The following is an 18,882-nucleotide window of genomic DNA, read 5'->3' as shown; positions in this document are numbered from 1 at the left end:
CTGTCACTTTCAGAGCTATCTACAGACACATCTACTTTATTCAGTGAAGTATATTACTGATTAGCTGCATGCCCAAGATTCCTTAGGAATCACCATCCACATATTCCCAACAGTATATAAAATAACAAGTTCTGGGAGAGGAAGGAGAGAAAAAAGAGAAGACTCAGAACTCATTGTGCCTGAGCATCTAATTCTGCCTTCATGACAAGGGAGTCCCACTGCAAAAACAGATCAGCCCTCAGCAATGATTGAAGTGGCCATGCAATATGGCTGTGATCTGACTTTATACTCTCAGGTTGGTGGATTTTTTGGTTTAGGTTTGGATTTTTTTTCCCAATTGCCCAACTGTCAGAAATACTCTCTTAGCAGGGGTAGTGTCAAACCAGAAATTCAGTGAGTTATCTGTGGGAATTTGAACGGGGCATTTCCTCCCTTACACTAAAAGTCTCTAAATGTTTTCCCCTGAGAATCATCTGCCACTTACATCAGCTTCCTCTGAGAGCCTTGAACACTGCCAGCCTGAAAACCAGGTAAGTTTTACAGCTGATTAAGCCCTAAATCAGTGTGCTATGGAAAATAAGGTATTTCAAAATAATAAAAAACACTGGCTTCACCACATACCCCATTGCAAAGATGGGCCAGCAACAATCAATAAGACAGCAACATGCAAGAACCTCTTGGGAGACTATCAAGAGGTGCTTGTGCTGAAGATTCTTGAAGTCACCTGGAAGTAGTTGGTGAAAAGAGAGATAGTTTCAAGAAGCCTGTGTGCAGGAGAAAAAAGTAATCAAAACACCAAAATGAGTTAGCCTTGTACTCTTACTGTACCTGCAGAGATACAAACAGTGAGTAGAAGCCTTCTGGACACTGTCGATGATTTCAAGAAACACAAAAGCAGATCAGGTGTTAACATTTAATTTTATTTATAAAAAAATTGTAGAACGTATTAAATACAAACATTTGGAAAAAGTAATCAAGGCTTCGCTAAGATGCCCAAGAAGAGGAAGACAGAGAATCAAGAAGCTTACCAGATTTAGACTTTTTAAACTAGTGGAATAATTGCTATAATTTTTCACTGACATCTTTATAGGTGGTAGCCATTATAGCAACCAAAGTTATTATCCCTTTTAAAAAACAGATATGATTTGCCATATCTTCCCATTCAACCACAAAATGTAAGGAAGCAACTTTTTCCAGGTTAAAAAACTGAGTAATAAATACTATTAATGCATTTATCCATTTCCTACATTCTAAAACACTAGACATTTGCTTATAATCACACATGGATATCAAGTTTAGCCCCAAAAAAATTTGATTATACATTTGAAATCTGGATATCCAATAAGGTGTTATAAACTTTATACATTTTCCAGTGAACATCAAAATGAGGACCGTGTTTTGAAGTACAGAAACAAAATAACTGAATGCATCATCTACATTACAAAGGCCAACTACTAAGAGGTGAATTGAGTCTAGTCATACCTCCAGATAGCTGGAAAGTTCTACAAATTGCCACTGAAAGGCTGGTTGGAAGACAAATCATGTCACCTTCTCAGTCTGTGTTAGCTCCTCTCCCTCTCTAAAAGGCTAAAGGTGAGAACTGTAGCTCTCTCTTCTGGACCTGTGGTAATTAGGGAATAAACCATCATTCTGCTCTCTACATGGACAAACCAGATTCAAGTGGTCTTAGACTGCTGTTGCTCTTATACTGCTCTTACTTGCAGTATGTAGTACACACTGACCACTACAGAAGATGTTGAAGGCAGACACTGCAGAAAATACCCCTTCTGCCTTTCAAAAAGAGAGAAGCACTTCCACTCACTGACAATGTGGCATTCCCTCTGTCTTCCCAGCTTACCCAGTATCTGCTTTGGAGCTGCAGCATAATGCACACTGATGTTGGCTATATGGCCCTAAAGCCAAACTCAGTTCAAAAAAAAATCCTGTTCAGGGGACTGACTCTTTGGACATAACCAAACAATTTAAAAAAAAACAATGCAGGTTAATCTTGGACACATGAAAATTAACAGATATCTCCTATTCTGCCTTGTATGTGTCAGAACAGTAAAAGAACTGGCAACTTACCAGCACCCACAGCATTACTACTGAAAGGACAGGAGTGTTATAGGACACACAGTGTTGGCAGCCAGCTGCAGGAAGGACTGGCTGGATACCTGCAAGACCATAGGCAGAATACTTCTGACAAAGCTGCCCTCTGGGGGCGGGCTGATGCTGCCCTACGTATCCTATTATGAGTAGAGATTTGAACAAATGGACCCGCATCCTGAACGTGTGTCAGACCCTGTTACCGAGGAAAACATTTTCCAATTATTACATCTACCCTCAGAGCACAGAAGGGACTGCCAATGTGGACACTGCTGGGCTGGAATTGTTAACCAGACTATTATTTGCAGATCAACATCTTCAGAAACAGCTAAATACCTCTCTTACCAAGCAATCACAGAGCAACTGCTGGATATAACAAAGAGGCAGTGGTTCATTTAGCTGCAAGCTTGAAAACAAAGTCACTTCCAGCACTTGTCCCAAATCCAGCAACATCCCTTACTGCAACAAAGACAATATTATCCTGCTCTCATCATGCTCAGTACACTTCAAGCACTTAGTGCAATGAGAACCCTGATGCAGGCTTGATCTCAGATGAAATGGAGAGGTCAGTTCCACCCCATTTCCTTTTTTCCTTTTAGGCAATTATTGATATGCAGGACCTGTATTTCACAAGCCATAACATATTTTTTTAAGATACTTAACAACAGATATTTAACAGCCAGAGTTTACTTGGCCTAAAAGCCTTGTTCCCAATCCAAAGAATTCACTGCCACCTGCAAGCAGGAAATCACATGTAGAGGAATCTTGTGAAGGAATGGGAGGCCAGAGTACCAAAGGAATTGAAAGAGACACAATTTGGATACTACTTAGTATGCTGATGGCTTCTCACTCAGTGCTCAGCTTTTAGCATGATATACACCACACTTGAACAAATGAAGGGTTTGGTTTTAGTTTTCTATCTTGCCTGTTTGGGTGGTACTTTTTATTTTCTAGAATCTTCAAGAAAAGTGGGCCTTCCATCCTCCAAGTCAAAGACAATAAATCATGATCTTGGCATCAGGGCCACCCCATATTACACCATCAGAAATCAATACACTGCCCAGCATCCCTACTGACATGTTTGAAGTTACACTTTTTCAAGCCACTTGACTCAGGCAATGGTTCCATTCCAGAAACACAACATTACAAGAGCAGATTATGGCCCCTAGTTTCAGCCTAGTTTAAAACATATTGTACAAATGCATTCCCATAAATCTGATCACAGCAAAATAGATAGTGGTGTTTAAATGGCAGGAAAGTTGAATTCCAACAACTCAATCTTTAAACCAGTGAGAAATATGGGCAATTTTAAAAGAAAACAATAAACTCCTCATATACAGACATTTTGAAATATACGTGCACACGCACTCTCGCACACACACGCACCCACTTACTTCACTCAGTGTTAGATTAAGATTACACAAGGCAATTTTCAAGGTTGCATTTACAACCACAATGACAAGAACAGCATTTTTGAGGTAGCTGAAGTCAAAGAGCAAACCACAGCACAAGCAAAGAAACAGGTGCTCGCACTCACACCGAGCCCACTCTTTGGAGACGTGTTATGGTGTGCGCAGGGGTGTGTGCTGAAGAGGCACGTGTTCCGTGGGGAATGGAGCTCAGTGGCTCTGGAGACATGATCAACTATGCTCCAGAAAAGCTTATGTTGGGAGACCAGATGCAAAGTCAAGGGACCACGGCGTAAATCACTGCACATCAGCTGAGCTGTGGTAACAGCCTGGGCACTCTTGGTCTGTGGCAGCTCTGCCGACAGCTCAGTCTCACGGGCACTGAAGCACAGACAGCTGTGGCGGTTGAAGGTGTTATTACTCAGAGCTGTCTGTCCCACTTCTCTCCTAGATGCCACTGCTGGGGAAAGGTACTTGGGCCCCTGTCTCACCTGCTCCAGCTTTCAGCCTGCACTCCAGCTCATGCCCACCTCCACAGTATTACCTGCCAATGGACTGTGAACAGGAGCAGCAGAGACACAGACTTGAGTTCCCTTCTTCAGGTGCAGTTAACACCTTTGCCCCACTACGAGTGCAGAGATGCCAAACTGCCACAGCTTGAATCACCAGACCTCATCTCTCCAAGCCCTTTGCTAGACTACGACAAGAGGAGTTGAGCTAACCTCACAGCAAATGCCAGGCAATGTGGGCAGAAGGGGACATAGCTGTGGCTGTCAAACTGCCTCAGCCACAGTAACTGGATCCTGTCCCTGGGCATAAACAGAGCTTGATCCTGCCCAAATTACCAACTTGTGTGAAACGCACTCATACACACACACACATAATGTCATCAAGAAGATTTCTATAAATCAACAGTTTGCATGGTTCACTGCTGAAAGTCTTGAAGATGGGATGAAAAACATGGCAAGATGTTTTGCAAAAGTAGAAAGAAAAAAAAAACATCAACCTCTTGCAACTAGGTCTCTGTTGTGTAGTTGCTGTATGAGAGTGATGGCACAGATGAGAAGTTGTTATTCCACTGCCTTCCTCCAGTAGTCTGATGCAACTCTGCCTGCTCTTTGTATTTGCTCAGAAGATTTTTGGCTTCTTGCAGATCCTGAGAAGAGTTTTCCCCATATTCTTCTTTCAGCCACTGCCTGAACTGGAGAAATTGAAAAGACATATACAAAATGATTAAACATGAAATGGATGGAGAAGTAATTCTTCTTCCTGTCCTACAGAATTTCAATAACCTTTAGGATCATATACAGTTTAAAGAAAAGCATTGCAAATATTGCATGTCCTTCAACAGCACCACAGAATGCACAGCTGAGATTTTAAATCACATATTTAAAATCACTGAGACCCCTTGTATCTTCTGAAATGACACATCTGTGGAACAGCTTGCCTGACTGGAGTAATGCACAGTAAGGAACACCTGCTGGGATAGGACATCCTAGACTTAAAATCTCCCTGGTCTTGCTGTATACACAAACAATAAGAGGAATTAGCATAGAAGCCAATATGGTCAGCCAACTTGCCCAAGTCACAAAAGGCTGTAAGAGGGTTGAAGATCAGAAAGTGAACCACTTTTACAGGTTTTTGATCCTGAGCCCACAAACACCAGTAGTAAAAAATGTGGTGTGGATATCCAAATAGGTGTCTTCTAGGAAGAAATATTCAATGAGTTTTATAAGCTATAGAATTGGGCGCCATATGTTACTGATATGAATGACTGAATATGGTACATGGTAACATAGGTACCAGGCCCAGGTGATGGTCAGTCTAGCTCTGTACCCTGCTTTGAGAGCAACCAGACATAAATGATGAGAAAAGAATCAACCAATGGCAGGACAATAATACTGGGACCTTTTCCCTGGCCATTTCCTCAGTTTGCAGCAATTTTCAGCTCAGGTGATTTCAGAGGCTGAGGCAGCATCTTTGTGTTTCATAACACGAATTAATTCTTTGTCATGAAATCTCATTTTAAACCTGCAGTTTTTTACCACAAGATACCTGTATGCCAACAAGCTCCATAAGTGCATATTGTATAAATCCCCAGCTCCTTTTCTTTGATTTGGACCTGCCAACAGATAACTGTCTCATAGGAAAGAGTGGAAATTTCACATATTCACTTCTTCTATCCACTCAACTTTGACACTTCTTTGCCTGTTGGAGAATTTGAGTCCAGCTGAGAACAATTCCAGCTGAGGAACTGTCCAATTCCTGACAATTTTGTCGAACTTACCTGCAAAAGCAGCTAGTAAACACAGTAAACAGTAAACTGTTGTGTCCCAGTGGGGATAATACTGAATTTACAAACCTTAACCTTCATAGCTTTGTTCTGTTTGGGGCTCATGAAATAGCTTGATACATAAAGATAATTTATTAGGATATTGGGAGACAAGATCTCAACATAGATGTTTCCTCCTATTCCTTAAAGAAGTCCTCAGGCAAATCTGAAGCCTCAGGCTACCATGTGGAAGCTTGCAACAGGTGCAAACTATGTTGTGACCTTAGTGACTAAACCTCATTCTACAAGACCAAGATCTAGAGGACAACATTCCAGAGAACCACAGGATACCACCACCCTTTAGTGGAACAGCAAAACACCAAATGCTGCTGCAATCTGAAAAAAGTTCACGCCCTTGGCAGATGGCACCATTCCACTAAAATCAGGTGTGTAAACAGACACCTGCTGAGGATGTGGTTGCTCTTAAGAGACAGTAAAAAACTACAGCCCAGCCAGTGAATACAGGTGGATACTTCTTTTTGCAACCTACTGCCTCCCCCTCAGTGAATAAAGACAGAATGCACAGTCCATGGTGAATGAAAAAAGAGAGACGTTACTGTCTTTATCAGGCTATTTGCATACAGCCTTAATTGTCATTGCTGTTAGACTAAACCAATTAGAGTAGAAATGACTGTAAGGGAGGAAGGAGACAAGTCTGGAAAGTCCCTCTCTGACTTTTGTCTCTTAAAAATCAGTTATTCTACCATTTACACCAGTTCCAAATGATCCAGGAAACATTCAGTTAAATATTAAAAAAGAACACAAATATTTACAGTTGCTAACTGCATCATGCAAAACTAATGGTAATTTCTAAACTCTGAGCTTTCTGCAGCATAATGACAGGGATGGGATAAAAAAAAACAACATTCTTTGTCTCGTGTATTTTGCTTTCCGACTTTGGTTCACCGCTGTTGTTGTTATTTTCAATAAGCACAATAGGCACAAAAGCCCACACAACAACAACAACAACATGCTGAGCAATGGAAAATGGAAGGGACAGCCACAGTAGGTTGGTAATGTAAGTGGAAGTCACCAATCACCCACAGGGAGCAGGTCTTTTGCGTAGGATGGGGTTTTTTTTGAGTAAGAAACTAGTTTTTGTTTTATGAAACTCCTTTGTCAGTCCAACTCTTTTGTTGATTCTCCCAGTGCTACAAAATCTTCAAAGGCTAATAAGAAAATAAATGGTCAGATCTGAGGCTGCCCTAAACATCAAAAAGTATATTAACTCCTAGCCACAGAAGGTGGGAGGACTTGGGTTATGGACAAACCATAATGAGGACTTAGTTTAACTCTTGGATATGAAAGATTTGTGATGATGATTTCTTTCCTGCTTACTAGTCCAAATGAATGTGTTGGGGGGAAACCCACTACTTTTATGCAACTGGTAGTTATAGGTTGGCCTTTTACCTGTGTTCTGAGAATGCACCTTTTACCTTTCATCCCCCTAAAGATGTTAATCTTGAACTGTATCTTAGCTCACATGAAGCAACTACTAGATTGACAGCACAGCTAGGCAAGAGGTGTTTAGATGCTGTCCTTCATCCCTTCTCCCACCCAGCATCCCCTGACACCTTCAGATCTATCTGTACCTCCTTCATGGAACTGGCTGGGCTAAGAAGCCATTCCCTCAAATGGGAATTCCCTCAAAGCAAAAACAGGGAGTCAGATAAACCACACAGACCACAAAATAATGAGAAGTAGCCCATGATCTGACTTGGGAGTTGTATTTCACAGCTCTTTTTTGTAGTTCATTTACCTGATCAACATCATGTTTTTCGAATTCCTGCAGCTGTCTCTGGAAGCCCATGTTTGGATTGGCACAGGACCTTGCTGCACGGACAACTGACAGTGCATCTTCCCAGCCAAAGTCTGTGATGGTCATGATGTAGGCAACCACCAGTGTGACACTCCTGGACACACCTGCAAGGCTGCATGGAGAAGAGGGTGCAATACACTGAAGCAGTGCTGTGCTTCACCTGTCACAGCTAAAAGCATTACATCTCAACATCACTGCTGTGCTGCTTGCCATGGGGAAGAAATATTATAATATTTGAGTTAAATAGTTTTATTGCTACTTTTTCAAATGCAGCAGAAGAAAATTACATGATTAAGAAAGTGGGTTTTGAGTGGTAACTCATATGTGGCTGAAAAGGAAGAAAAAAGTATTAAGTAGTCACAAAAGCAGGGGACAATGCACACATTCTAAGTTAGATTTGGGTTTTCAAAAGGCAGAAGTAAGTCACCCTTTCTTTCTTCTGTTTATAAAGATCTGAGCAGTGAAATAAGACTGTTTCCTCTCCATTATGAACAAAGGCTGCAATTTCATGGGGCCAAAATGAACTTTAAATGAACCAATAAGAGGTACATATGTCTGGTTGTTTGAGTTCCTCTTTCTGCTATCCACTGCATTGTGCAGCTAAAACTCTCAGGACTCCATTTTCCCCAGATGAAAAGCTGGGATAGAGTAAGAATCATTCATGATGCCTGGTTGGACAACACTGGACAAACTCAGAGTTATTTCTATTCAGAGTATAAAGAATGTGTTAGAGTTATATTTACCACAGTAAAAATAAAGAGTTACCAGTCTCTTTCACCATTTTATGTTTCTGAATACTTCACAAATTTAAATATATGTTTTTTAAAACTCAGTATTCAGACTACTTATTCCTGTTTTCTGTACACCAAGACTGACCAAATGGCTCATGCACAGCCCTGTCACGAGTCAATAGCAAAGTGAGGATTTATACTCAGGGTCTGTGTACAAGTCCAGTGTTCCAATGAGATTACTCTGATACCAAATATAGACTCAGGTATGTCTTTTGGACACAGCACAAAGACCACAACCAATAGCAGAGAGCAACAAAAACCCAGGGTGGGATTTCCTTTTATATTCTTTACAATCCCAGGAGCATATCTCCAATCAGGGTCTTGCTATTAACAAATGCAACATTTGAATGCTTCAGCAGTTTTAAGAAGAGGGAAAAAAATCAATTTCTGTTCAAACAGGTTTTTTTGACAACTCTGAAGTCACTAACACAGCTGTTTAAGAAACTAATCAAATTATTAGAATTATGTAAATCACATTTAGAAATACAGCAATTAAAATGATGAGAAATAAATAGCATGTCTTCAGCCAGCACATTCCTAGTTAAATAAATCCCACAAAGGTGTTTGATAAGAGAGGGTCAAGAAAAATCTCTCGGGCTCCTTTCATCTCCAAGCAGCTGCCCATCCCAGAGACTCAAGCATCCTCGCATAAGACTTTAATAGCATTTGCAAATCTTTTGGGGCTTTTTGAATAAAGGGGGCAATTCAGTCCAAGAGGATTTTGCTACAGAGTGGAGATGTCCACTAATTTATTAAAACTATGAACATCCAAATCAAGGTAGAGAAACCCTTAAAAAGAATTTTTTAGCAAGCCGTATACATACCAGTGAACTAAGCAGCCTTCACCTGTGAGCCGGCACTCATGGATAAATTTGATGCTCTCTCTGAAATGCCTTGCTCTGAAAACAAAAGCAGAAGGAGGATAAAGAAAGTGCTGCATTTAGTAAAATCACTACTTAGAAAGAAAGAAATATATCCGAAAGCTCACCTCACGCTGTTTCTAGAATTTAGAACTGAATACAGGTCTTACAAAGTAAAATTTATTGTCTGCCAATGAAACAGAACTCACTGGCATAAGTTATTTGCCACTCTATCCAAGTAAGAAACTGGTATTTTAGGCACTACAGTGCGATAAACTTTATTCTGATGACTGTCAAGTCTGTATTTCGGTTTGTGTTTGATACTTCTTAAAAGCAGTGACTTGATCTCACATGTCCTTGTGTGCTCAGATGTCTGGTGGAACTCAGCACAGCTACACGAGCAGTTCTCCAGATGTAATGTCTCTCACAAAGAAACACTACCTGCTACCCAAACTTATGCTTAACTCTAACTGCACCTCCTCCTTCAAGCCATATGCTAGGGCATGTCTAAACATTAAGACTTTCTGCTTGGCTATGTGAAATCACTCCCTTTTGTCTCTGCTATGAAAAAATTCTCAATTCAAGCCCTCTTTTCTTTAGTTCCTTCCAGTCTTCTCCTTTCAGACAGCAGTACCCCTTCTGCCCATATTCAGGGTGTCAGCCCACCTGTTTTAAAGGAGCAGAGGAGAAAACATAGAGAAGACTGTTGGCAAACTTTAGGGTTATAATCTCATTATCCTTTACACGTGCCCCTTTCATTTTTAGCGAGGCATAGTGAAGGATAGCGAGTGGGCAGCTGTCATGTGAGTGAATGAATATATAGAACTGCCTCTTTGCATCCCAGTTCCAAGTTGCACACCCCACCTTTGGTGCTGCCTGCAGTTTACCACAGCTGCAAGCAGCACCTCTTAGCTCAACAGAGCTGGACTTCACAGTGGCCTTTGAGTGCTCTTGCAATTCAAGCTCACAAGCAGTAGTAATGCAGGCAACACAGGCAGAGGAAAGAGGTTCTGAGGGGGCAGTCATTGCCAGGCCTGTCAGCAAGGGCAAACCTGAAAGCACATTGCGCTCAACACCCATGAAACACAACGTCCTGTATTCAAGATGTTTCCCCTTTCTGAGTGAATATTATACCACAAGGGTAAAAGAAAAAAAACCTCAGCCCAGCACCAGCAGCCACACAAAAATCAGGAATACCCACATAAAAGGAAGCTTCCCTTCCTGCCTAACAGTGCAGCTGCCGATACTGTAAACACTCCTGACCTGAAGGACAACACTGATGCAACAGGATGCCACTGCCTGCAGAACTTGCAAAGGAAACTCTAACTGGAATAAACAAAAAGAAGATCCCAAAGCCTGGTGCTCCCTCTCCAGTCAGTTCCTGCATCACTGGATACAACATGGAAAACACAGCTAGAGAAGACCTGAGCAGCTTATTTGGAAAATCTCAACGCACAATGCAATCCCCTTGGACAGTAGGTCAGCTCAGGGTTTTATGTTTCTCAGGGAACTGATGAAGCATGTGGGATAAGTGAAGACAAAGCCTTACAAATGCATGTGTACTCCAACTGCCACACCAAACCACTGTAGCTGGCTGAGCTCTAACAAATCATGGTGCTCAAGTCTGCCAGGGGAGCACAAGAGGTTTCACATAAACAAACTTAGAGGACAAATGAGATCTCTGGCTATGTGTGCAAGAGGCTTTGCTATTGCACAATGAAAAGCTTAGCTGAGATTGAAAAAATTCACTCACCTAACCCTGGCTAGGTTGTATTGACAACCTGATCTTCTCATCTTTTCTCTTTCTCTCTAGAAAATCTGGCCAGGAGGGTAGCTTCATGCACAAGTGAATTAATTTCAATGGTCTCACAGAAGTTTTGGTAAGACACTTCCAACACTCTGGTTTGAAAAATATCTGTGACTGAGCATAACACTTTTGCAAGGTACTAAACATCACGAACTCCATTCACCCAGTTTTCTTCACCCTTCATCACTGCTGACACTCAGTCTGCTGGTGTCCTTTCAAGTGTGTTTATAGGCATTCATGAAAATGAGAATAGTCACATCTAGAATTAGTGCTGCTCTATAGCACCCTGACCCTTCCTCATCTCAAGCCAGAGAAAAGGAGCTATGTACTCCTCCACAACCCTCTGGCCAGGGTCTCTTCTGGAGCCAGTAGACACAGTTGCCTAAACTCATTTTCAAAGTTATGGTAAAATCACATTCAGATGAAAACAAAGATTGAGGACCAGTTAGCTGTGTGGCAAGTGCCAGACACAAAGAAGAATGGTAAGTCTTACAGTAACCACAAAACAGTTGACTATCATCTCTAACAGGAAAGCACTTGACAAATGTGTTGATTTGCAGCCCATTTGTTGGACTTCAGGACAATTTATTACATGATATCTGACTCTTGCATCTCCCAGCTGAAAGCTGGGTCCTGAACTGCATCATCCTTACAGTGGGAAAACACCACAGGAAGAACCACCAGTACAACGCCCCTACCAGGATGTTGTAGAAGTTATCTAAACTTATGCTTTAGCATGCTGCAAAATTCAAAACTAGACCAAGAGCAGAGTTATGATACCAGAGCTATATTTTCATTTGTTGCTAGTTGGACTTCTACAAGTATTTATAAAGGTTAAAAAGACAGTGTCCAAATCAGATAGGACAAAGCATCTTGATGTTTCTTTCCTTTCATGATGTAAAAGAAAAAAAAAAAACCCACAAAATTTTCTCCTCTTAATAGGTCATCTGGCTTCTGTATTATCACCACTAACCACCTGATTGTTGGAGGTTAATTCCTTAGAAACAGGCAGCCAGAGACAATTAACTGGAACAGGGCAGGAAGGCAAGATTTTATTTCTATAGAAATAACTTTTTAGTGCTGACTTCTACAGAGGATGACACTTCTGGAGCAGTTACTGGCCCAAGGTAAAATTCTCACAGACCAGGAAAAACATTGATTTAAATCTAGGAAATACCTTGAATCTGAAAAGCAATTGCTTTCTCCCCATGCTTGCTAAGGGCAGAACAGGGGAGTAAACTAAAGCTTTTGAGACACTTTAGTGAACACCCACATGCTAACAGGGGAATCCCTGCTGTATTTCCCTGGCAAGTCATCCCTTGAGGAAAAGAACTCCGCTAAGTAAGTTTTCTAGGAGTAAAATATGCATTATTCACACAAGAAACCAAAGATTTTCTTCACATAAACTGAGCTGAAGTGCATTAAGAGCTCACAGTCCCAAAATTCAGTGGGTAAAAAGTTTCCAGTTGGTCCTTGCTGTTGGGACAGACAAAGGAGCAGAGTGCACCCCATCAGTTGTGCCTGTCAGCCATTGCTAAGAGAACACAAGGACCTGCAATAGAGGATGCTGCATGCTTGGTTGTTTTTTTCTCCCTAGAAAGAAACAACAGAAGCTCTTTCAGAAGAAGAGGGTAGACGTGCAAAGATGTTGCAGAGGGACCAATTCCCTTCCTGTTCCCTAGCTATCCCTCCCTCCACAGTGGGCACAGGCAGTATGGGTTAACCACTCCTATATAAGACTGCATCCAGACCACACAGGCTGAACAAAAATAACTTCCTCTTTTTTTCAGAAGACTGCATGTGCAAAGCAAGCAATGGTGCTATTTGTGAGCATCATGATTTGATTTTACTTGAAGTCCTGGACTGTATAAAGTAAAAGAAGAAAAATCGGTTACTCATCAAGTTTTATTTTAAGTGATGGAATGTATCAGTATTAGAAGTAATGACGTTTGCTTGCAACCACCTGATACCAAAGCAAGTATTTTAGATGCCTGCAGCATAACAGAAACAATATTCATGCAAATATTCTATCTTCTTACTGAAGCCTTAAGAGCCTTGGTACTGTGCCAGACAGTGCAAGCACAGGAGCTGTTTTTTCAATATAGGTCCTTGATATTTAACAGTGAGGGGAATTGTACATTGATTAATGTTCATCATAAATGCCATCTTTCCTCTTTCTATTCTCAATTTATCTCTATTGACAAAGAAAGCAGATTTAGAAAATGTCAAAAATGCTACACACCTCAAAATACCAAGGAACAATTAATGACATGTGAATGTTTTCTTCTAATCTCGTATTAGCTTTCCCTCCTGAAAAGATATTTCTTTAAATTTATTTATGCTTATTCTAGATATTAAGGCCATGGAAGTTGTCCATGACAAAGGCAGTTAGCTCTCTGCGTTCTCATTACAAACCTGAAATTTAGGGGATTAGGGTGTTTTTTATTGCAGGTGGGGTGTGGTGGTTTTTTTTCCCTTCACCCAAAATCATGACAGAAATGCAGAATGAAAAGGCAAATCACACATCAAGTGCCACACTGGAATCTTTCTAGACTACGAGAAACACATGCTCTAAAAATATCCCCCAAAAGCATAAGCCAGAATATTGCTGTGATGCAAGAGAAAAGCAGTGCTGCAGTTCCTTCCGTACCTACCAGGCCTCTTTCCACTACTTCTTTCTCTACCAAAACTTGGCAGCAGGATGTGGCTGAAACCCCCCTCACCTCTCCCCAACATAAACAGTGAGCCCTAGAAGAAAGAGCTGGTCACCATCCAAGTCCTTTTGTTTTGATTTGTCTTTGGAATCAAGACTTGGCATGCTCAATTAAAACCAGGGGTAAATCAATTAGCATTACGTGAACTTTAGCAGAGATGAGAAAGAGCAAGGCTTGGACACCCTAGCTGCAGTACCTATGTCCCCAAGGTCAGAGTCACTGCAGGGCAGAAAATTCCCTGCCATGCCAGCTTATACCAAGAGCAGCAGGGACTTCTGAGGCAGGTTCAAGAAGTCCCCAGAAGATTGTCACAGAGGTAGTTTGCACACAGGGACTTTGTTTTGAAGGCCCACTGTAAGGAATATATTTCAACCATTGAGCATCAGGCTTCAAACCGCTTTCAAATATTTTGTTTTGTTAATTGCTGCAGTTGGCACTAAAAAAAAAAAAAAAAGAGGAGCCAAACACAAAGACTGACAAAAACAGTGGCTAGAATAAACTGTAACTGAATTAGGCTCAGACTCACTAAGGAATTCCTGAAGTTTAAGGCCACAAATCAAGAGTGTTTACATACCAAGACTCCTACAAACACACACAAAAAGCAGGGTGAAATTAAAGTGTTGCTGTGTTTTCCTAACAGATTAAACCCCACATTTGTGTAATACTCATTAGAGCTCAGATTCAGAGCTTTCAGCAAATTTTAAAATAGGTATCATGGTACCATGGGATTTCTGGGGTTTTGTGGTTTACTTTTAAAAAATACTTACAAGTTCTGCGAGGGTGAGTCAGCAGCAGGAATGCACAGATACTTCATTCCCTGCGTAAAGAAGCAAAAAGGTATGAGAAGAAAAGATTCAAGTTAAACACATTCATCCAGCACAGCACAAGTCCTGCTCTAGACTAGTGGAATATTAATGATTTGGAGGAAGTAACACCATCATTCAGGCAGAAATCATCTCTATACAGTCAGATTTTAAAACACTTGCTTTCACATTGCTAAGACTCCAGCATATAGCTTAGTCATGCTTCTCCCAAGGCTCAATAGTAAGCTTTTAAAAAAAGGAGCATCTTTACTAAAAAGATCTAAACTTCTGAAAACACCATCTCTCTTTCATTTCTAGGAAAATGAAGTTGCATCTTCTCCTGCCCTTCCCTTTCTCTGAACAGATATTACAATCTGAAATTGTGATATTCAGTTTCTTTTAAACTCACACAATTATTTTTCTTTACCAGTTGATAAACCAAACAAAATGGATTTCAAAGAAGAAACATGTTTGTGATATGGATTTTGTTTTTTTTATTTCTGGAAGCCTTCAAGAAGGACAACCATAAAACCATACCTTTCTTCCACAAAGTTAGCCTCTCTTTCTTAGTCAGCTATCAGTAAGTTACAAGACTGAGTAGGGAAATAGATAACCATTTCTGATGCATTAAAATGTTACTAGGCATATTTAAAACAACATATCTATAATCCTACACTACTGCTTTGCATTGTCAACACTCGTTTCAACTGTCATTTTATTTTCAAAGTTTTCTTTGCTCCTATGGCTGCTAAGAAATAGAACACTTCTGAAAGCACATTTAGCGGACTTCTCAAATAGGACTTCCAAGAATACGATCTGCAGCTCAGACACATAAAACCTACATTATTTACTGGAACTCTTTTGAATTATCTCAGATGCCAAGTTATGAATTCTTCAGATGCATGTGTAAAGATAAGAATTCAAGCAGAAGGGTCATTATAAAATGCATCTAAATCCATCCAGTTGTAACAATGCACACTCCTGTAATAATCCCACATGTTCAACACCACACATGGAAAGTTGCATATTTATGTACAAGAGATCCTTTGCTAACACAGTGGAACAAAATCTGCACCTACCAGGCATTTTATTTGCCAGCTGGGGAAAGAACAGGAATGTTCACTGCTCAAGTGCATGGCTACCTGAGGCAGCATCATCTACAACTCCTTTGCTTTGCTGGCTCGGAAACCCCTCCATATTTCTCCTACACATACTTTGTTTCTTCACATGCCATTGCATTAAGAGCAAAGCCTTTTACAAGACATCCTGACTCCAGCACCATGACACACCTCTGCAAGGTACACAAACTTCACCACTATGTCAGAGAGATTGTGGGAAACAATCAGAAACAGTGAGAAACATTGTGAGAAGCCAGGAGGGCTCCACAGCCAAAAGCTGATCCAAAACATCTTGTATAGACACACTCATTTAGAAAGATAGTGTAGCAGCAATAATTATATTGATAGGCTGCTGAGCCAAGGATAATTAATTATATTGACAGATTAATTACAATAATAAGCATTTGTATGACACATCTGAGAGGTTTATCTTGGACACTAGTATCACTTCAAGTGAGTCACTCCAGTAGACTGAGGGCCTGAGACCCGAAAGTAAATTTACATGCTATTCTTTCCCCATCACCTCTAGCAACTCCATACCATTGAAAAAATTGAAAATTGAGGGCAGGAGATGGGTTAGCTCCGGAGTGCAGTACATGCCAGAAGGTTCACTCCTCCAGCACACACTGACGCAAATTGTTCCGCAGATTTCAGAAGCTATGGCACATGCTGAGTGCTTTTCACAGGCTGAGTGCAGAGGGGCTTTCAGATCGTGTTCACTCTAAAAGCAGAAGTAGCACCCAGCACAAATTTAAGACCTGCAATGTTCCTTTTTTTGTCATGGCTGGTTAGTTCCAACTACTGCAAGAGAGCATGAAACCAGCCTATGAGAGACCACACGGTCCCAAATGGCTCATCCAAAGCCTGATCCTGGACACCTTCAGCACTTACAACTTCCAGTGAAGCCCACAGCACACTTTTCATTATTGTGCTTGCTGATGCTCAGCATCATCCTGTCAGCTTTATTAATAAATCTTCTCAGAAAGGAGATGGTTTAAGTTACTGGAATTTGGTGTTTTGACTGATGTGTATCACCTGTGTTTCTGGAAGGCTGTGGTGATGGACTCCTCCCTGTGAGGAAATAATCACACACTCAACTCAGAAATAGTTACAGGTGGGATTTCAAAAGTACTGTGCAGTGACCTAACCCATCTCCCACAAAAATCAACAGTGAAACTCTCAGCAACTTTGAGCCAAACACAGTTTGGCCAGAGTTGGTAACTCCTGAGGATCCCACCCTACCAGAGTTTTGTTTCTTTTGGTTGAAATAATAATTGTAATAATAGATCAAATACCATTTATCATAACTGGATACTTGAAATATGACATCACCACAAGATTGTATGAGGCAGATATTCATCAATGAGATTCAGGATTTTTTGTGTAGATATTCCTACAATGATTGCTGGAATTAGATTTTCTTCACACATACTGTATAGACTTTTCTTTTTTTAAAACATATCAGCAATAGGAAGACACTTAATTGCTGAACCCTGCTATTTGTGACTGTTTTTGAAAAAAAAACCTACCCAGGATCATAACATTTGTGTATCTGTGCCCCAAGACACTACTGTCTTTCCTGTGCACATACCCTGCAGGTACCATCGAAGAACTGTCCCAAAGGGACCTTTCAAGCAGAACAGTTTATGCCAAGCAAACAAACAGCTACCTACAACATTTAATATACGGTACTAGCATGCAAAAAAGACAGAAACACCACTGTTTTCTTACCTAGCAGTTTGTTTGCCATTCTCAAACTGCAAAGCATAAGATGTTAGGTGGCAACAATCCTTGGAACAGTGACTATAACAGAGTAAGCTAAATCAAAGACTGTTGAAACCAGCTTCTTGTGAAAATTTCAACAGGCTCCAAATCGGTCCCTAGTCAGCAGTTTCATTAAATAAACCTGAATCCAGTTGCAGATGCAATATCCCAGTTGAACCAAAATGGCATATTAATAAAAATGGAAAGACAAATACAAATTTTATGTCAACCATATGGAAGTCCTTATTTACATCTTTTTAAATTTAGGACACTTTGTTCCCTAAGAATGACAATTCCGTAGAATTATTCAGTGAAGGAAGGTCAGAACAACGCAAAACTGGTATTGTGCCAACTTCATCTACACACACTAAATTAGGTGCTACAGAGCAAGCGGCTCATTTCAAAACATGGTTTTTATTTGAAACAAAGGGAAAAACTTGCAAATCCTAAAAACTGATGAAAAAAGAAACACCATTTAAAATCCTATACAAAGTAATACATGCCCTTTACTTATTGCATGTTCTTGCACATATATTGTTATTCAAAAATTTCTTCAGCTGACAGCTATGTCAGTTATGTTTTATGTCTCTAAACATGCTTTTCCTCAGAGTACCCAATTAAAATCTATTGATGCAGCCTTTTTAATTACACAAAATCTATGTATATTATTAGGCAATATAACATCCCAAACATATGGAATGGGTACAGACCCAAGCCCCTAGGGCAATGAGATGCTCAACACAGCATTTTTCTGCTCATCTCAATTCACTGCTACTTTCCATTTGTTACTTTGAAATCACTGCTCACTTTCCTTTCTCCATCAATCACCTTTACCACCAAATACCCCTACCTTCCAACACATATACACACTCGCCAGACTTTTTGCTTATTACTTACATGGTGACCCTAACTGATGGCCCCATCAAATAAAAGCAGTGCTTTCATTTCTTTTGGTTATTTAACCTGTTAACACTGTCCCAAATAAAAATCTGTAAAATAAAATATAATTTACTTTTTTGTTTTCTGTTTCAGCAGAGTAACCACCAAAACTAGATTTCTCTCACAGGCCCTGAAACTGAGTGCTGCAGTTAAACCGATACAGTGAGAGCTAACAAAACTATGGCAAGTATTCAGATTTCAAGATTGTCAAAGTTGAAACAAGGGAGAGTTAAGTAAAATTTCTAAAATTCACTGTTATTTGAGAAACAACAACACTTGTGCAATTTCATAACAGATTCTGGAATTAATAAGCCAGTTCTACTGCAGTGAATATCAAGGGATTAAACTAGATTTCAGGTGCATACATATATATGCAGAAGTTTTACACTACATTCAATAAGGTATTAATGGCATTCTGTC

At 40.3% G+C, this 18,882-nt stretch overlaps 1 protein-coding gene across 2 annotated transcripts in view; it reads right to left on the bottom strand.

Moving 5' to 3' along the window:
• Nucleotides 1–899: 899 nt before the first annotated feature.
• DUSP22 (dual specificity phosphatase 22) overlaps nucleotides 900–18,882 on the bottom strand; it is a 42,866-nt gene continuing 24,883 nt past the window's right edge. Inside the window, exons 4-7 of one of the 2 annotated variants that reach the window (XM_021544772.2) lie at nucleotides 14,606–14,655; nucleotides 9,282–9,356; nucleotides 7,607–7,778; nucleotides 900–4,716 (exon numbers count right to left, since the gene is read on the bottom strand). In XM_021544772.2, coding sequence (XP_021400447.1) covers nucleotides 4,531–4,716; nucleotides 7,607–7,778; nucleotides 9,282–9,356; nucleotides 14,606–14,655 — 483 coding nt within the window. In that variant the 3' untranslated portion in view covers nucleotides 900–4,530. Of the gene's footprint in view, nucleotides 4,717–7,606; nucleotides 7,779–9,281; nucleotides 9,357–14,034; nucleotides 14,042–14,605; nucleotides 14,656–18,882 lie in introns of those variants that run through there. The other variant, XM_077785979.1, reaches the window with a different exon arrangement.

Source organism: Lonchura striata, chromosome 1 (genome assembly GCF_046129695.1).
Source record: "Lonchura striata isolate bLonStr1 chromosome 1, bLonStr1.mat, whole genome shotgun sequence".
NCBI classification, from domain to species: Eukaryota; Metazoa; Chordata; class Aves; order Passeriformes; family Estrildidae; genus Lonchura; species Lonchura striata.
The sequence above is the reverse complement of the archived record's forward strand: the minus strand, read 5'-3'. Positions and strand labels throughout refer to the sequence as shown.